We start from the raw sequence: 18095 nt of genomic DNA on the forward strand, positions 1-18095 counted from the left end.
CTTGTCTATAATCGGACGCTAGTTTGTCTCTTTGTTTAGTCCCAAACGAGGTCGTCTTCTACTCTTTTGGGAATTTATGCAGTCCTAAGGTATTAACCTAATTATAGCCCGTGAAAAAAAAAAAAAATCACAGCCTGGGTTTCTTACTCCGCCTCTCTCACCTACGTCTTTGTTTAGCTCCTCAAACTGCAAGCGGGCTCGACAACGCAACGGCTGCTTCTCGGCGGGCAGGTCGATAGGGGTTGTTTGGTTCCGTCACATTTGAAGAGAAACAGAAATGTTGACGAGCCAGTCGGTTGTGTAGCTACGGGACGGCCGCAGCTTGACAGCGGCATTGTCAGTTGAGGTTCTCAAGGCGGTTTTGGGCGGCTAACCTTGCAATGTTATGTGGAGTCTGGATCATCTATCATGGGGAATTTCAAAGGTAGGATCAGAACTCACGCCTTTTTCACCACTTTTCTACGGGCGTGTTTGGACTACTAAGAGTTGACAGATTATATCCACACAAAAGTTATCATTCATTCAGAAAAGGAAGAATGTGCGTTTTTGTCTTCTGGCTTGTTTTGGTTCACGTGAAAGCTCGGAGAGTGTAAAGTGTCTGTGTTAGCCATCAGTAGACGCCCAATTTCTTCTAGCGCTCTGTATAAAAGTCACCATTGGTGTAGTGGTTCACTTGATGTCCGTGAAGTGCACAGCAAGCACAGGAGCTGCTGTCAGCCACAGCTCACACTCACACTCAATAACTCACACGCAGTCTCGTGGATATCAAACGTGCATGCATCTACACGGCGGCTATATTGTGTTCAGTATTTTGTAGGGCTGATTAATCGTCAAGCCTATTATATCGGCTGATATTAGGCCGGAGTTTTGCCGATTAAATGGTGATTATAATCTCACTTTCTCATGAAACTGCAAATGTTGTTCGGTAGATGTGGCCAGGAAGTAAAGATATGCGTGTGTGACGGAAAGTTTTACTGTGTGAATTACTTCCTTCTCGATCCTCTCGTGCGCCCATTAAGACGCAATGTCTGTTGGTCAATTTTTATTGACGAGTTTTATATTCATGCTTAGTGTACGCTGGTCAACTGATTTTTACTGATGCAAGTAAAATTTTTTGCATTGCTTTCCGAAACTGTCCTTGTTTTTCTCTCTAACACATCTGATTTTAATAATAATAATAATAATAATTACGTAATAATAATTACATAATAATAATTATATAATAATATAATGGCAATACTATAATATTTAATATAGGAATATTTATTCATTAAAGCGTCAAAAGTATGTTTTGGGACAAAATTTGCTGTTGACCACTATTCTTAGTGTTGAAAATGGAAGTCTCTCAAAGCACATGGCAATATTTTCAACACAACTCTCAAAGGCGACATGTTTTGACATGTCAGAGGGCGTCCCTGGTTTGGATTTTGAAGTCATCACTTCATGACAAAGAACATCAAGGATTAGAAGAATGTTTTGCCGGTAACGTGTTGCTTATTTTTTGCCTTGCATCTTTGGCTTAAATCGGAATTAATCAATTCATGTTTATGTGCCTAAAAATTCCTCTTTCTTGTGAAGTCAAACATGTACTGGAGGATAATGTACTAAAGATGAGGGGTCATAAAATATTATTTTAGTCATAAATCTACATTTTTTAACTTCATCTGAGTAATCAATTCTAAAACAAAATTGCCAAATATTGAAATCGGCATCAGTCTAAAAAAATATCGCTCCAGCCCTAGTATTGGTGTAAAAAAAAAGTGTTTCAATAAAATGAAACATATTTTAATAAATGTAAATGATTTTAAAGGAATTCTAACTAACATATAGGCCGAGTCGACCGTGACAGGTTTTAATGACGGAACTTTTTCTTCCAGCTGCGGTGACAACCTTTCTGTCTTCCATTTCCCACTGTGTGTTTTTCTTCACCGTGTGTCGGAGGAGGCGGCAGTCAAATTGAAATTTCCTCGCTGCGTTCTGAGAATGAAGGGCCATGTCATGGTTTTCGAGAGCTGCAGCTCTAGTGAGAAGGGAGGCAGGGAGGGAAATTGTAGGGAGGCGTGTTGCAATACTATGAATGAGCAGGAAAGGAATTTTTGGGAGGCCGCCTCGGTTGTGAATACTCGGTGCTCGTGTCTGTCCTTGAACAACAGTCCTGGCACGTGACTCAAATCGGGTCAGACGACTCGAAATGCTGCCTTGTTGACACACTCCCAGTATACCATCGAAATAGCCGCGGTACCTCCAAATGTATTTCATACCAAGTCCTCCTCTAACTCTCGCTATAAACAAAACGTGTCATGTCTTCACTGTAAACAAGCCGAGCGTCTGGCAAAGTGGCTGTCAGCCCGAGTTGAATGATCTCATCTGTGTTTGGTGTAAGCGCTGGCTTGTTTAAAGTTGGCAGGCGCACATACATGGAGAGGAGATGACCCCTTAAGCCTTTAAAGTAAGAGCTGTCTGCACCCGAATGGACTCACTTAGTCATTCTTTGGAATATCTGGCTGTCTGCTCCCCGACAAGCAATCACAATACGTCAGCGACACAACAAGACTACTAAATGGGCTACGATTACGACGGGCAGCTTTGCTATTTTGTCTGATATTTTTGTATACTTAACACGACCTAACCCAAGGGTGGGCAAACTTTTTGATTGGTGGGCCACAATGGGTTCTAATGTTTGACAGAGGGGCCGGACCAGGAGCAGATGGATGGAGTGTTTTGGTTACCTCACCTCATCGGAGAAAAAAAAATATATTTAATTTTAAATGAAAGTGAACAAAAGCAACACAACATTTTTATGTCTTTGAAAAACCACAGTATTTAGAAAATAAAACATGAACAAGGTTTATTCATTGAATTTTTTTCAAGATCAGTGGGCCGGATTAAAACGTTTAACGGGCCAGATATGGCCCCCGGGCCGTAGTTTGCCCACGCCTGACCTAACCGATTCTCTGAGAAGAAGAAGAGGGGGCGAGGACCAAGGAGAAGTTGCCGTAAAACAGACCAAAATACAAATGTCAGGCATTAGCGTAAAACGTGAATGGAATGTGGATGCTTTAGCTAACGTGTCTGCTTACACTGAGGTTCGAACTTTCGCAAAAGCGAGCTTCATTTGAGGAGCTGCATGACAACGAGACTGACTGATGTGTTAAGCACTTCAATAAAGTTCACCCGAAATCAGTTTTGCTCCCGCTACCTTTTTTAAAAACATACGTTAGCATGCATGCTATCGTATGTTTTAAGCTAGCGTATGTTTTACCATGTTTGCGCCTAATAATGAACAGTACGTTTTTAATACAATGGTTGATATCAAAGCTACCCTGACTGATTTTGTCAATGGACTAAATGATTTGTCTGTTTTAAAAAAAACAAACAAAAAAAAAACGTTTCACCCTGATTTAACAGTTTGCATTTAAATTGAATTGTGCATGTGTTTTTTGGGGGGGGGGTAAAATGTATTTGTCTGGATTTCCTTTTTACACCACCAAACCTGACATTTATTAGCAGTGCGTGGATGTTTTATATGTGCGCTACACAATATGTATTTATACATGAAGATGTTGACAAGCTCCTCCTAAATTGGCACCCTGTCTGCTTTAGTGTTGTAAATCATGTAGCCCACGCTCTCACAAGCTCGGATTTTTGTCTCTAAATCTTTCGAGATGACAGCTGCAGTGCATCTCTCAGGCAGTGAAACTTGTACAATCGATGTCCCCCCCGCCAAAGAAACACACTTTTGTCTGCCGACGCGTCGTCACAGGTGCGTAACTCTGACAAATCCTAAATATGCATCGGCTCAGCGCCTTATTTATTCCACTTGCTCATTTTATCCGTGAACTGCAGGCCAATTTGCATTTGCAGGTGCTTTCCATTTTTATTTCCTTCTTCATATTTTTCCATCTTTTTTTTTTTAAATATACACTGCAACCTTAACTTACAAGTGCCCCAATTTAAGAGTTTAACTTGATCATTTTTTGGGGGGCGGATTAATGGAATTGTAGTTCATTTTAATGAGGGAAATTATTGTGTATTGTCGTATGAAAGCCATATGGCTTTGATTTGCACAGTCAGCGCCTTAAACCCTGACAGTCTTCTGGCCATATGGTGTGTTTGTGTCTGCTTGTGGGTGCGTATTTGTGCCTCGCTGTTCGTGGTGGCGCGTGACGGTTGATGGCTACTTACTCTTCGGTCAATGAGAATCAAGGAGAGGCTGATGTATCCACTAGCTTTGCGATCGATGTGGCTGGTGATCATGCGATTTATTTTTTTTCATTTATTTTCATGTGTGTTCCAGGAGGAATGCCAGTCCCCGAGCAGAGCCCAGTGATGGAGGAGGGGCTTCTGCTGACCTCCCGCAGCCGTTCGACTGGCCGCAGCACGGAGCCGATCAACACGGCCAACAATATCCTGGCGTCTGTCAAAGAACAGGTAGTGTGCCATATTGCTCGTGCCACTCATTGTACACTATTTACAGTGTTTCCCAATGTTTGTTGAGCCGAGGCATACAGTTTACCATATAAAAAAAAATCTCAAGGCACAGCCACAAAAATGTGATTGTTTTAGTCTATGATTTACAAGTTTTATCAAACTATCGTCAAGTTCATCAAATACTACTGTAATTCACATCTTTAGTTTTACATATTAAGGAATCACAGGTTATTTTATTCCTGACATGATTTTTTATTTAATTAATTTAATCAATTTAATTTATTTAAGTAATTTAATTAATTTAATTGTTTAATTTTTTAATTAATTGGCGTATAAATCAGTCATGGGAATTTTATTCTGCCAAATATCTGAATCAGCGTCAAAAATACGTTAGTGTTGTAAAATTGGAACTACACAGAATATTTTGTAGTGTATATTTGACTCCAAAAATGACTAAAATTGTCCTAATAAAATAAAATAAAATATTCAGCGTAAGATTTGCCCTGAAAATTTCACACTTTTACTCTCACATTTTGCTCTATTTATTGGCACCAAATACAGTCTTTTTCGAGTAAAATGTGCTTTAAAAAATATTGTATGGTTGCTAGGTTAGATTAGTGATAAGCTTCAACTGCAGGAAACTTTTGCGTTATATAGGAAGCGTACAGGAACGTAAGTATGTCCTAAATTCCTGCATTCATGCAATCATTCAACAAAGCCTTTTCATGTTACAAAAATAAAATAAATAAATAGTTGTTGCGGCAGAAAATACATGCAATACTACATTCTCAATTGGTTATCCAGTGTTTGTTCTGGATTGTGTCAATTCTGGGAATCCAACATGGTCTGTAACACTTGTGCGCTGTTTATTAACAACGACCGCACCGACGAAAGATTGGATCTTCCTGGAAGAAAGTGGGCTTTGTTTGCCCCAGTAAGGAAAGGAAGGAGGCAGCACCTGCCGATGTCACTTCCTTCCCCAGAGCAGCTTCGCTTGTGGCTTGTCCGGTTGGAGCAGATCTCCGCGCAGCCGAACAGGAAGAGTGGCCAGCCTGCCAGAGTTTTGTGCTTTCCATTGACCTGCCTCGGAGGGGATTCCTCCTGTAAAACAATCGTGAGTTGGAAAAGCACATGAGAGGGTGGGTGAGAGTGAAAGAGAGGAAATGAGATACGGGGCTAGTGGGTGTATTTTTCCCCCCTCTTTGCTTTCGCTGGAGGTTTTCCTTTGATTGTTGAGATTTTCGAGGAATCCCGCTGTCGGCGTAAGCATGCTCCCCCACTTGGATGTAGTTTTGGTGAAGGGCTAAGGGTGTCTGAGGGATTGGTAAGTCTTTTTGCCGTTGTTTTCTCGCGCCTCATTGGCTGGTTTCTCGCCATGGATTTGTTAATTTCCTGCAGTTCTGCTTGACTTTTTTCACGATGTTTCAGTGTGGAATTGTAAGTTTCTCCCACTCATGACTGCAGCAGGCAGACTTTGCCCACATGCCCAAACAAGGGCAGCGGACGCTAACTTTTTATAGCGTTCTTCCTGCTGGTTCATTTCTACTCATTCCCAAATTTTACTTTATATAAATTGGGTAAAATGCTATTTAATTGACATTCAAGGCGCAAATTTTCTTGGCAAAAGGCTTTTTGATTCATGCCTGTTTTGCGAGCAGATAATATTGACAGAATGCCAAAATGTATTTGAGTCATTTCCTACGGAGGATTTATTTTTTTCTAATGTGGTCTTGAGTGGAAAAAGTTTTCAGTTAACGTGTCTGATAGCTTCACCACATTTATTTGGACCAAGTCTTGAATTATTTATTCAAGAAACGATAGTTTCTGGTGTCTCGGTGCTCAATTTGTGCTCAATAAAAAGGTCAAAAGGTTAAAGCGTAAAGTTCAAAGTGAAAAAGGAGTGTGGAATTCCTTAAGAGCAATCGTGTTGGCTTTTCAGTTAATTGTTAACGTCTTGCTTTCATTCATTGCTCCTTCCAAAGAGGAGTGCATGCTTTGTCTAGATTTTTTTATTAATTTTTTTTAGCAAGCAGATTGTTTTTTGTTCTTTTTCATTGACATTGTGACATTTTCATTGATTAGTTTATAATGACTTGGGTGATTATGTTATTAGGCTAACAATTTTAATAATGTCACTGCTGCGGCGGATGTTGCTAATATTTTCTGTTATACGGCAATTGTTATTTTATGACAATTTTGACTTTCATGACAAGGTTGTTGATTTTCTGAATTCTCCAGTTTGTACTGTTACAAACTAGCTTGACCCTTTTTTGCCGGTCAGTCCCCCACCCTCCGGCCTTTTTCATAAAAATAGCGACCAAAAGAAGGTTTAGATATAAAATAAAAAAAAATTTTAAAAAAAAAAATTTAAAAAAAAAAAGATCATGGGTTGGTTTCACCAAAAACACTGGCATTTTTGAAACTGTGACTCTGGCAATTTTTTTCACTTTTATGAGACATCAAACTAAAACCATCATGACTGAGGCTAAGAAAGTGCGTTTGATGGCCCAAAAAAAACAATAATTTCCTGACGTACATCTCATAAATGTGCCACACTGCATAGCTCGACTCCATCAACCCTTGTCATATTTTTTCGGTTACTCGCTTTCCCACTGAAAAATGTGACGAGCACATTCGTCAATGGACAGTTAAGAGTCTACTGGCCGTTTTCCAGTGCTGCATGTACACATCTCTATCTACAGTCGGACATCGAAAGTCATTTGGACATTCCACAATTTCCTGCCCAAAGTGCGCCACAGAAGATATTTTCTCTCTGTGGGCAATAATCTCCTACCTTGGTACGCGTAAGTGAGCAAGCCCCCTAATTACAATCGACTGCCCATTTTTCTCCACTCCTCCGCTTCTTATCTGCCTCCCTCTCCCTGGTGCTGCCGCCGCCGCGACAAAGGCGACGGGAAATCTAGACCCATAAGCATCGTGGCCTCGATTATGGACATGAAAATGGAAGCCCCGGCTCGAGGCAATTACCATGCCAGGGAGGACGAGCGCGGGATGCAGGTGAAGGAGAGTGCTCTGGTGTGCGCTGGAAAAGACAAAACACTTAGATGTGGATGCAGGGACAATGGGAGGGAAGGACAAAAAGGAGAGAGCGGGGGTCTTGATGGAGAATGGCGGCGTTAGATAGGCTGTCACCTCTTAAATGTATTGTGGCAGGCAGCTGTCAATGAAGAGGAAAGCTGAAAATAAGGAAAGAGGAGACAATCTGTGACAAGATGCCGGAGGAGCGTCGCGTCGCGTCGGGTCTGGCGCGACACAAAATCCCCCCAACACCTAACTGTTAATTCTCATGAACGTCAGTGTCATCGTTATCATTCGAATTATCTCCCTGATCACAGCCTCCGGTAGGAAGTATTACATCACGTGTATGGAGTGGAGGACTATGTACAAACACAGTCAAATGTTCCCTCACGGTTCATCTTTTTTGTCGTCGTTATTTGGTGGATTTGCAACTTTATTGTGGATTTTTACCAAGGCCGATTAATTGATTGATTCAAATCAACATTGCAACGTAGCACACTGCAATTTTTATTTTTTTATATACATCAACAGTATATTTAATGATTTTATTTACATAAAATTGTTTATATGTTCAGTGCTTATGGTCAGTCATGGTTCATTCACTTTTATTTATAAGTGTAAGTTTAACCTATAAGACCAAAATATTTAGTGAATCAGATATGGTTTATTGTAATACAGATAAATGTAGTGCTTGTGAAAGTTAAAAAAAAAATCATGGGAAGACGACCTTAAATGGCTTATTAAATCGCAATATTGAAGAGGAAAATCGCAATTAGGTTATTTTTATAAACAGAACAATTAGAAATTTCCATAAACAACAATGGATTTATTCCTAAATACTTAATAAGTTAATGTAGTTGCATTTACTTTTGATTGATACATATTTAATTCCCGCATACTGAGAATAATCATTTTTCATAAAGTGTACAGGATTGGGTGTGGAAGTCGGTATCCAAGTGCCCACTTCCCAGCGGCGTACTTTACATCATCTTCTTGTAGTTCCTCAAAAATGTACTTTGTACTTTGCGTGCGCCGATCTCCTGCACAGCTTCTGCCATGTAGGCCGCGCACCTCTCCTGCGCTGAATTTAAAGGGGATACGTAGTGCTGCTTCGATGCGCCAGGACAAGTCGGGCGTGCTCACTCCCACAAAGGCGCAAACGCCCATTTACACTGCCACGTGTCTCGGAAAAAACACCAAAATAAATCAAATAAAAAAAAATCCACCCATGTGCTCACTAGACTTGGGCATAAAAACAGGATCTTAGGCGTTCTCCAAGGCTATTTTAAATTAAACTGCATGGGCAAATGCGACAATGTGCTTTTTAGGCATTCAGGTGCAAGACAGGGTTGACTTTATGTCATTGTTAAAAACAGCACATGAAACCTTAATGTAAATAAGCAATTCTGTTCAAATTTGCTGCGAAAACATTTTAAATGGATCTCGGCATCAGTGTCCCCTCAAAAACGGTGCTCACATTGTGCTTTTACGTGCAATTATGTGCACAGCAGCGTGAATGCAAATGAGGCAGGTCTAGAAAGACATTTGGTAAGTAGGTGAGTGGGAGTGCATCAACTTTTGCACTTCTGCTAGTTCACTTGTCAACATGTTTTTTTTTTCTCCCAGAAGTGCAACAGCTGCTGTGAACTGCCCCAAGAGATATACAATTTAGAATTTGACCCATATCTTCAGGGGGTGTGTCTGTCAGTCTGTCATGTGACACGTGAATTTACCAAGAATGAAGGATTCGTTCTATGTGTGTTTTGCTCGATCTTTGCTGTTGGAACCGGGTTCTAGTCATTCATCATTGGGTTCAGCAAGCATCAAACATTTGACCTTTTATTTCTTTTTTGCTTTAATTCAATGCACATTGTGCTGCTCTTGTTGTGGCCACCAGTGGGCAGTATAATACTGACATATAGTCTATTAGCCCCTCAGTAAATCTCAGTAATATTCGTTTTTCTTGGCAGAGGATGAAGACTATATGCCTGGCACAGAGTTTTAGGAATCTATAGGCAATCACAAACTTTTGGGGGAGTGTGTGTCTGTTACTTATAGATTTTCGCTATTTGGGACTCGGCTTGGGCTCCATGTACTTTGTGCAGTATAATAGCGGGGGAATGCCGTACTTAAAACCACTTGCACAGGCAATAGAGTTTAGATCAGGCGTGGGCAAACTACGGCCCGGGGGCCACATGCAGCCCGTGAAATGTTTTAATCCGGCCCGCCAAATTTGAAAAAAATTAAATGAATAAACTTTGTTAATATTTTATTTTCGAAATACGGTGATTTTTCAAAGACATATATGTTGTTGTAATGCTTTTGTTCACTTTTTTTTTCTCCGATGAGGTGAGGTGACCAAAACACTCCATCCATCTGCTCCTGGTCCGGACCCTCTGTCAAATTTTAGAACCCATTGTGGCCCGCCAATCAAAAAGTTTGCCCACCCTTGAGTTAGATGATGATGATGACAGATTCAGGTTGACAACTGTGGCTTGTCATTAATTGTTCCACTCCTGGCCTTGAATGATGAATTACACTTTTCGTTTTTTTTTTTTGGTTGTCATGATGATAAAAGCTGTGATGCATTTATTGACACAAAAGCAATTTCCTCCCTCCGGCTCACTTTTATCTGCGACTGCAGCTCTCGACTTTGTCGCCCCCCGTGACCACTACATTAAATGTCTTCCACGCTTGTTTCATTTCATAATGTTAAAAGTCGTTTAGGTGCCTTTCTAGGTGAGGTGTAGTTTGATAATGATGCTTTGGGGTTTTTTTCCGGCTTGGTCTCACGGGCCAGATTTCTTCGCTCATACATCACGCCTGGCTTTCTGCCCCTCAGTGCTGCAGAAATCCTTTAACCTCTGCTGTCATTCTCAAATGGAGTCCATCGCTAGTTGGGATGCGTCTGCCACACTGCAATGCGGGGGAAGATTGTTCAAGCCCGTATAAGCCACCGCAATTTCTTTCTTTGCGTGTGAGATACAGTTTCGATTGTTGTCTACTTGGGATCTCCCATCCTCACGTTCCACAATGAACTATGTGTGACTTTGAGTAGATTTAAAAGGCGGGGCCTGGCATGGTGAGTGACGTGGGTGCCAGCCAACGAGTGTTAGTTTTAGCGAGTCTGCTTGTTGAATGCTGTGGCTTATCCTGGCCTGTTTGTTTCGATTGATCTGAATAATTCTTGCAGACCTTCTCTTAATTTATATTTTGGCTCGTAACAGAAAGAATACAAAAATAATAATAATTGGCCAATCAACAGCCTATTCATGCCGACATGCACATTTCCCATGTTTGTTTCTGTCGTCATTTATGATCCTGTCACATTCGTCATACTCTTCCATAACTTTTGATCAAATCAGCTTTGCACCAATTAATTAAAGACAACATGGAATGAAACCCACGAAACAATTATGTTCGAATTTAACAGTATGAGCCAGTGTACATCAATAGAAAAACTACGAAAATTGAATTATTTGGATGCTTTTTTTCCTTAAACGTGACATTTAAGGTTGCCGAGACCTTTTGAGTGTGCTGAATCAGCAGAAACAAGAAGGCGCTAGAGGCATTTCACACAGCTCTCTTGTATTGTCAGCATCCATGATGATGAAGCGTGTCCGTCGCGTGGCTTGGATGCCGTGTCGTCATTTGTTTGTTTGAGGACACAAGGGTGTTACAGGATCTGAATCAGCTCTAGTACCACGGACAAATGTGGTAAATAAAGGCGTAGGGGGGCCCTGTTGGTACAGGCGAGCTGGCTTGTCTATGCGATCGTCTTCCGATGTAAGCCTGATGCCGATCGAGGATTTCTGTACTATTGTTAAGTAAGCGTTCCATTTGTTTAATGGCTCCTCTGGCCGTAGTTGGAAATGTGCGTTAAGTGCTACAGTTTGCAATTTGCAAATTCTTCGTGTCCCTGTTTTCTTTGGCCAAGGTTCATTTTTTTTGCCACATCACCCACCGCTCAAACAAGCTCATTAAGAACATGTCGAAACTGCATTCGTTATAGCTTATAGCCAAGGGAAGAGTTTAAGCAGACGCTAATGAGCTTGATTCAAAAAAAAAAAAGGAAAAAAAAACCTCAACATGACATAGGGCACGCAATTACGCATACAGTTGTTTTTTCCCTCGAAAGCAACACATGATTAGTGATAGACCGATTTTTTCAGGGCCGATATTCATTGGTTGAAATAAAGTGTCAAAATTTTTAAAAATAAAAAATCCAAAACTAACCAACTTTAATCATTTACGACATGTTAAAGCTTTTTTAGATCTTAGAAAATAGAAAACTTAATTTTAAAAATCTAACAAAAAGTGTTCCACTGCATGCAAACATCTCTTTAAAGTTTACTACGGCAAATAGTTTTCTACTAATTGTGAGTTGTAGTAGACTAACATTCATAAAAATTTCGGCAAAGTCTGTTGTTGTGCGTGTGACTCCAGGTGAAAAAGCAAACAGGCAGCTTACTGCTGATTGGCTGCTACCCACTGCACAAGGAACCAATCAGATGGTGCTGTGGGCTGGCCGATCTGCTTCTGCAGGCAGAGCCACGAGCACATCGCAGAAAGAGAGAGGAGTAAAAAATAAACCATCTTTTAATTTATCGGCCTTGAAAGTGATTAAAAAGGCCGATGCCGATTATCGGCAAAATGGCAAATATCGATCCCGATAATCAGCCCGGACGATAATCGGTCTATCGCTATAAGTGATAATTAATTTTCATTCATGTTGCTGGAATAGTTATTTTCCTATTCTCACATTTTTTTCTACGCTAACTTATCACATTTAATGACGCATAAATCTAAAGAAAGTGTAGTTACAAATGTTAACATAAAACAAGTCCTTCTCCCTAGCATAGTTTGTAGACCAAATAAAATTCTTATATGGATGGATCATTGCCCAAATAAAAGTGTATAGAAATTAAAATAAAAAAATCGCTTTTGCCACGGCGTCTTTGCAATGCTAAACTGCAGTTCACCCCCCCCCCTTTTTTTTTTAAGCCCCTGGGAAACTTTGATTGTGGAGCAACCACAGCCTGCAGCCTAGGCACCACTTATCTACTGAGGTGATGGAGATAAGCACTCTGGAGAGACGTTCGACGGGGGAGTAGGCCCATTCCGTTTTTTTTATTTTTTATTTTTTCATTGCGGAGGGCAACCCCAAAGAACACTGCAAAGTAAGTGCAGAAAAGTAGCTCGGTCCAAAGCGTTATCAAGTGACCTTCCCAAGTCTCCTCACAGCGGAAGAGCTGCACCACGCATGGTTCGTTCGCGCTGCCGATTGGGGCTCAGAATGGTAACGGTCTGTTGAGAAGGCGTTTTCATGAGAGGGCTGAGGATCCGGTCATCTGTTCAGAGAACCCTGGTGAGGGTGGCCAGAAAAACTGCTGTCAGTATTCTGGGTCTTTACTGCAGAGTGTCAACATGTGACATGGAAGATGGAAAACGACGCTAGTAAAAGCCACAATGACGATAAAAGGCAATTAGCAAAATGCCGGGTTCGACACGGCTCTCGAAGCAACAGAGCCATTTAGGCCAAATGTCACATCCGCGAAAGGTGCTTGGTGTGGCCGGCGTGTCGCCGATGGAGCTGTGATTCTTTATCATATATGAGGTCGTGAGGAGCAAATAATTGTTTGGGAATACGCTTGATAGCTATATTTAGCTGATTTCATACACACAACTAAAACATTTCTTTGGATCAGACGATTGCAGATAATCGGGACAGATTATCCGAGGTTGTTGGGTGTGTTGTGTTTTTCATTGATCCACTTGGAAAATGGTTTGAGGGAGACTATTGATTTTTTTTTTTTTTAAAGATTTGAAACTTGATATGTATGGTCCATTCAGGCTGTATTGTGTAACAGAACGAGACCTGATCAAGCCTGTTGTCATAAATCTTTAAAGAAATAATCCTGGAAGATTATCTTGATGTGTGGAGTGTGTGTTAAAAAGTTTTTTTTTTTTTTTTTTTTTTTGTCGCTGATCGGCTTGGAAAATCATAAAAGTCAACCCCGCAAAAGAAAACCTCCAGCGTGTTTTTGTACTAGTTTTGCAACGGGCAAAAAGAAAATTAGAAAAAGTCCCGATAAGACCTCAACGTGTCTCTCAGGTCATTCGCCACAATAAAAATTAAAGAATTTTTATTTATTTTTTTCTATGTCGTGTGAGAGTTTTTTTTTCACATTTTTAAAATGTATTTAAATGTTGAAGATGATATTTACGCCCTTATTTAAGAACAGACTGTTACTTTAGAGATAACAGTATATTTGTATTGTGACTTGTAATGTCAGCTTTTTGTTGCCTGTGCAGAAAGAAAAGGCCAGATAATTACTGTGTCTTCTATTATGGCTCTGATGTGTGAATTTTCTTTTTGTGTGTGTAGACGAGGCTATTGACTCCTCATTTGTCAAATCTGTCAATAGACGCATGTAACGCTTACTCAGACAATCACGTATGACTGACCTTCACACCTCCTCTTTCTTTGTTGTGGTGTGCACGCAGGAGCTCCAGTTTGAGCGGCTCACGCGGGAGCTGGAGGTGGAGAGGCAGATTGTGGCCAATCAGCTGGAAAGATGCAGACTCGGGGCAGAATCGCCCGGTGCTGGAAGCAGCAGGTAATGAAACGATTTAGCACACACAAACCAAACACATGGCGTTTTTTTTTTCTTTTTTTTTTCCCGCTCATCCTTCACTGCTATTCTGAGGTTTACACCTTCTGGCATAACCGCAACCTGAATGTTGTCCTTTCTGTAACTTTACTCTTTGGCATGATTTTGAGGTGCATTGGATGGGGTAAAAAAAATTAAAATACAGCGATACCTCACTGTTGAAAATTAAGATTGTACCACTCATTTTTTGTTGCGATAATTCTGCACAATTTGGCAAAAATGGGTTCATTGCATTTGCTTCGAGGTGTTCATTTATATAGTGAGTTCAGTAAAATGTGGAGAAGATTTTAAAAGTCGAATGAGGGTGCTGTGGTAGATGTAGCGTACTTTATTCCGCTGCTGGTCTGACACCTAAAAATAAAAAAGGCGAATGAACATTTTACAGTATATTTAAGCGGCGATATTTCCAATTAGTATGAAAGTCAGAAATTTGGCATCACCGTACTATGTAGTATTCATTAACGAAGTCCGTTAATAAATTGGAGCAACACGTTCCACCATCGAGGCTCGCTGTTCCTGTCCCTCCTAAATCGCATTTTTAAGCATTTTTTTTTTCAATAACTTGCCTACCGCGAATAGCGAAAATCCACCTGATAAGGTTTTCTATTTTCTATTAGACAAGGCTGTCCTGAAATGAAGTGCCTCGCCTCACTTCAACATAGTTCTTTCCTTAATCCTAAAATGTCGACTCTATCAGACATGGTTTTGCGTTAGCATAAAACTATATATTTTTTTCAGTGAATCATCAATCAGATAGTTTCTGTTTGCGTGTGGTAGGAATTAAGAAATATTTTCACATGGACTCTCTGTATTGCGTCTTTGTCATATTACAGGTGGTTCTGGTTCTGTATTTGTTGACAACAAAGTACATAAAAGCTTACTGTAATCCTTATGGCTGATGCCCTTCAGTCACAGCTGCTGTTTGTTTAGTTGAGCTGAAGGCTGCGAGGTGATACGTTTGAGCTAAATACAACGGTGTTTGTGGTGAAAACGCTGAGCCAGTGTTGTTGCGCGCGAACACACATTGTCGTGCCGTGTTATTTGCTTGTGGTGGCAGTATTGATAATGAACTTGTTGCGGGGATCTGTCACCTCTGTGTAACAACTGCGGTACAGATGTCCGCGAACAACACAGCTGTGGCCCGGAATGTATCATGCGTCAATGACAAATGACACAAAAACGAATGATAGCGCACCAAAATGTGCCCGCCGATAGGCATGGTTTTTTTTGCGGTTTTAAAATGTTAAAATCTCAAAGCAGCTTCAATCGTATGTAGCTAACAAGATAATATTATATTAGAATTAAAATTAACATTTGCAACTAACTACGAGAGTCCACAATTATGAAATCCTTTTTAAAAACTTGCTACGATTGAGATAGCTAGCTAGCTAGCATGGCTAACATGGTTTTGTTGCTGCTCTGACGTTGCTTCACAAAGCAGAAAAGTTTACAGAAGTAACTACTTATTTTCTAGGTAAGTTCTTTTATTGTCATTCACCACATTTCTATTTTAATTAGAAAAACCTTTTTTTTTTTTTTTAAATGGATTGCTCCACTGATTTGTTGCAGAAGGAACTGGTCAGCTGTCAAAGGGAATTTAGATGCTCAGTTTGCTCGTCATCGTTTTAATTATTATTACGACACTCGTGGCTCCAAGACAGGTGTGGGCAAACTACGGCCCGGGGGCCACATGCGACACGTTAAACATTTTAATCCGGCCCGCCGAACTTGAAAAAAATTTAATAAATAAACCTTGTTAATGTTTTATTTTCTAAATACTCTGGTGTGTCAAACACCGATATTTTGTTGTAATGGTTTTGTTCACTTGCATTTAAAATTAAATGTATTTTTTTTCTCCGATGAGGTGAGGTGACCAAGACACTCCATCCATCTGCTCCTGGTCCGGCCCCTCTGTCAAATTTTAGAACCCATTGTGGCCCGCCAATCAAAAAGTTTCCCCACCCCTGGTCTAAGACCTTTTAAAAAGAGTTAGGGAAATAATGTTTGCTTTTATGTAGTATAAAATTCTTTTTGTCTGCTTGGCGTGAACGGTCACTTTGTGGATGGCTGGCAACATTACATAACATTTTTTTTTTTTAAACTTCTGAGGTCCTACTTTACTGCTTATTTCACTTGTGTTCGGAGGGACACAAAAAAAAAATCACTAATCCAAACTCCAAACTAAATTTGTTAAACATGAGGACAAAGTTTAACTTTGGTGTGACAAGCCCTGAGGCATCCCAGCATTTGCAGTACAATCGAAACCATTTGCATGATGGCTTTCTCATTTTGTAAAGGTAATGGGTGTCAAATAGCGTTAAAGCAGATCTCTCTGTTAGCAGTCAACACACAAGTCACCGCAGACGTATTTGAGCTCTTTGCTTAAGAATTATGTGCATATTGCTTACAAATAGCGACTTGAGGCATTTTTAGTCCAGCATTGAGCTGCATTCATCAGGGATATATATCGAAACTCGGGTTCAACAGAAACTGGAATTAGGATCTTTTCTAGGCCATGTGCACTTACGTGATGATTTATTCTTGCCGTCGAGCCTGCGAGGCAACAAAAAAGCGCCAACAGACTGCACGACTTATGACTTGGCTGCTTTTCACACAGGCGCAGGTGTTGCAGCAACTTCAAATAATTCGCGTTACACTTCAAAACGCAGCACGGCAAAAATATGATCGCACTGTCGCCAAATTGTCCACCCTGTTTGTTGGAGTTTTTTAATTCACTAAAGTGTTTTTTAACGCCACTGATATTTTACTCTCAAACAAAACATAAAATGAGGAGGATTGCATTGAAAAAAAAAGCATTGCCAAGATAAAGTTTATTTATCTTAAAGCTAACAAAAAATGCAAATCACCATCAACAGGCTAACAAATAGCAAGCAAAAGGTGGCGTAACACATGTAGACAGACAATATAAACAATGCGCCCAGGTATCTTTTGTGAGCTATGACATCTATTACTGCTGCTTACTGAGTTGTGTGTTACTTTGTGTGCGTCTCTGTTCATATTATACTGTCCCCCAATTGCCGAGGCACTCACAACAGAAAGAGCAGCACAAGGTCCATTGAATTGAAGTAAAAAAAAGAAAAAAAAAAGGGCCTCAAACTGTTTTGTTTATTAGAGAAAAATAATAGAGTGCTGTGTTTTTATTTATAAATGCATTGTTGCAATTTTTTATTTTTATTTCGGAGACTGCAAAGGATTAATGGCATTTCCATTCATTTCAAGATGATTTGAGATAATGGATGTTTGGTGTTTGGCGAGGCGCCACTGGATTTTCAACTCCAACTCCAATGGCCCCACTCAATATCTGCTGGAAAAATCATCTTTTTGAAATGTTGTGCTTTCATTTTTCTCACAATTGATGTCGAGTCGAGATTTTGGACACACTCTCCTTTTGCCTCGCTTTACACTGTGTATTTATTTATTTTATTTTTTTTGTGAAGGTCAAATATCTTAAAAGCAATGTTTTGGCGATGGCGCACATTCATTTTCTGATATAAAAATTGAGGTGCTGTCGCATGACAGTGATTTATTTAAAAACAGAAATACCAATCTATTTTTGTGGAAGATTTTACGTATGGGTGATTAAATAAATGACCTTTCTAATATGCATACTACGCCAGTTGTGTCCAAAGTTAGTCAATAATCAAGTCAGGGATTGGATGGATTCTTCACGACTGTTTTTGATTTTGGCATTTTAATTGATTCCAATGCGGGAAAGTGATTTCATTTGATAAGAGAGGGCGCCAGGGGGATTGTCTCGTCCTAAGCCCGCCCTCCCATTCGACGAAATAAAGCAAACTCCCATCGTGATTTACACACCTTTTTAAGAGCCAAATAAAATGTCTGTCATTTGGGCATTTGCGTGCGAATGGCGATTAGTTTTAAGAGTGCACATCCCGCTGTGGAACTCAATCGCTCGGAGGGGCCGCGGCA

General features: G+C 40.2%; 1 protein-coding gene across 2 annotated transcripts in view; it reads left to right on the forward strand.

The window, feature by feature from the left end:
• The first annotated feature begins 271 nt into the window (after window positions 1-271).
• The window catches only part of LOC148323710 (plakophilin-4-like), a 41047-nt gene continuing 23223 nt past the window's right edge, over window positions 272-18095 (forward strand). For both annotated transcript variants that reach the window (XM_088315096.1, XM_088315097.1), the window contains exons 1-3: window positions 272-424; window positions 4298-4431; window positions 13978-14090. In XM_088315096.1, coding sequence (XP_088171222.1) covers window positions 409-424; window positions 4298-4431; window positions 13978-14090 — 263 coding nt within the window. In that variant the 5' untranslated portion in view covers window positions 272-408. The remainder of the gene's footprint in view (window positions 425-4297; window positions 4432-13977; window positions 14091-18095) is intronic.

The sequence above is a fragment of the Idiotropiscis lumnitzeri genome, chromosome 14 (genome assembly GCF_059441095.1).
Source record: "Idiotropiscis lumnitzeri isolate Australia: NSW breed Sydney's pygmy pipehorse chromosome 14, RoL_Ilum_1.0, whole genome shotgun sequence".
In the NCBI taxonomy this organism is placed as follows: domain Eukaryota; kingdom Metazoa; phylum Chordata; class Actinopteri; order Syngnathiformes; family Syngnathidae; genus Idiotropiscis; species Idiotropiscis lumnitzeri.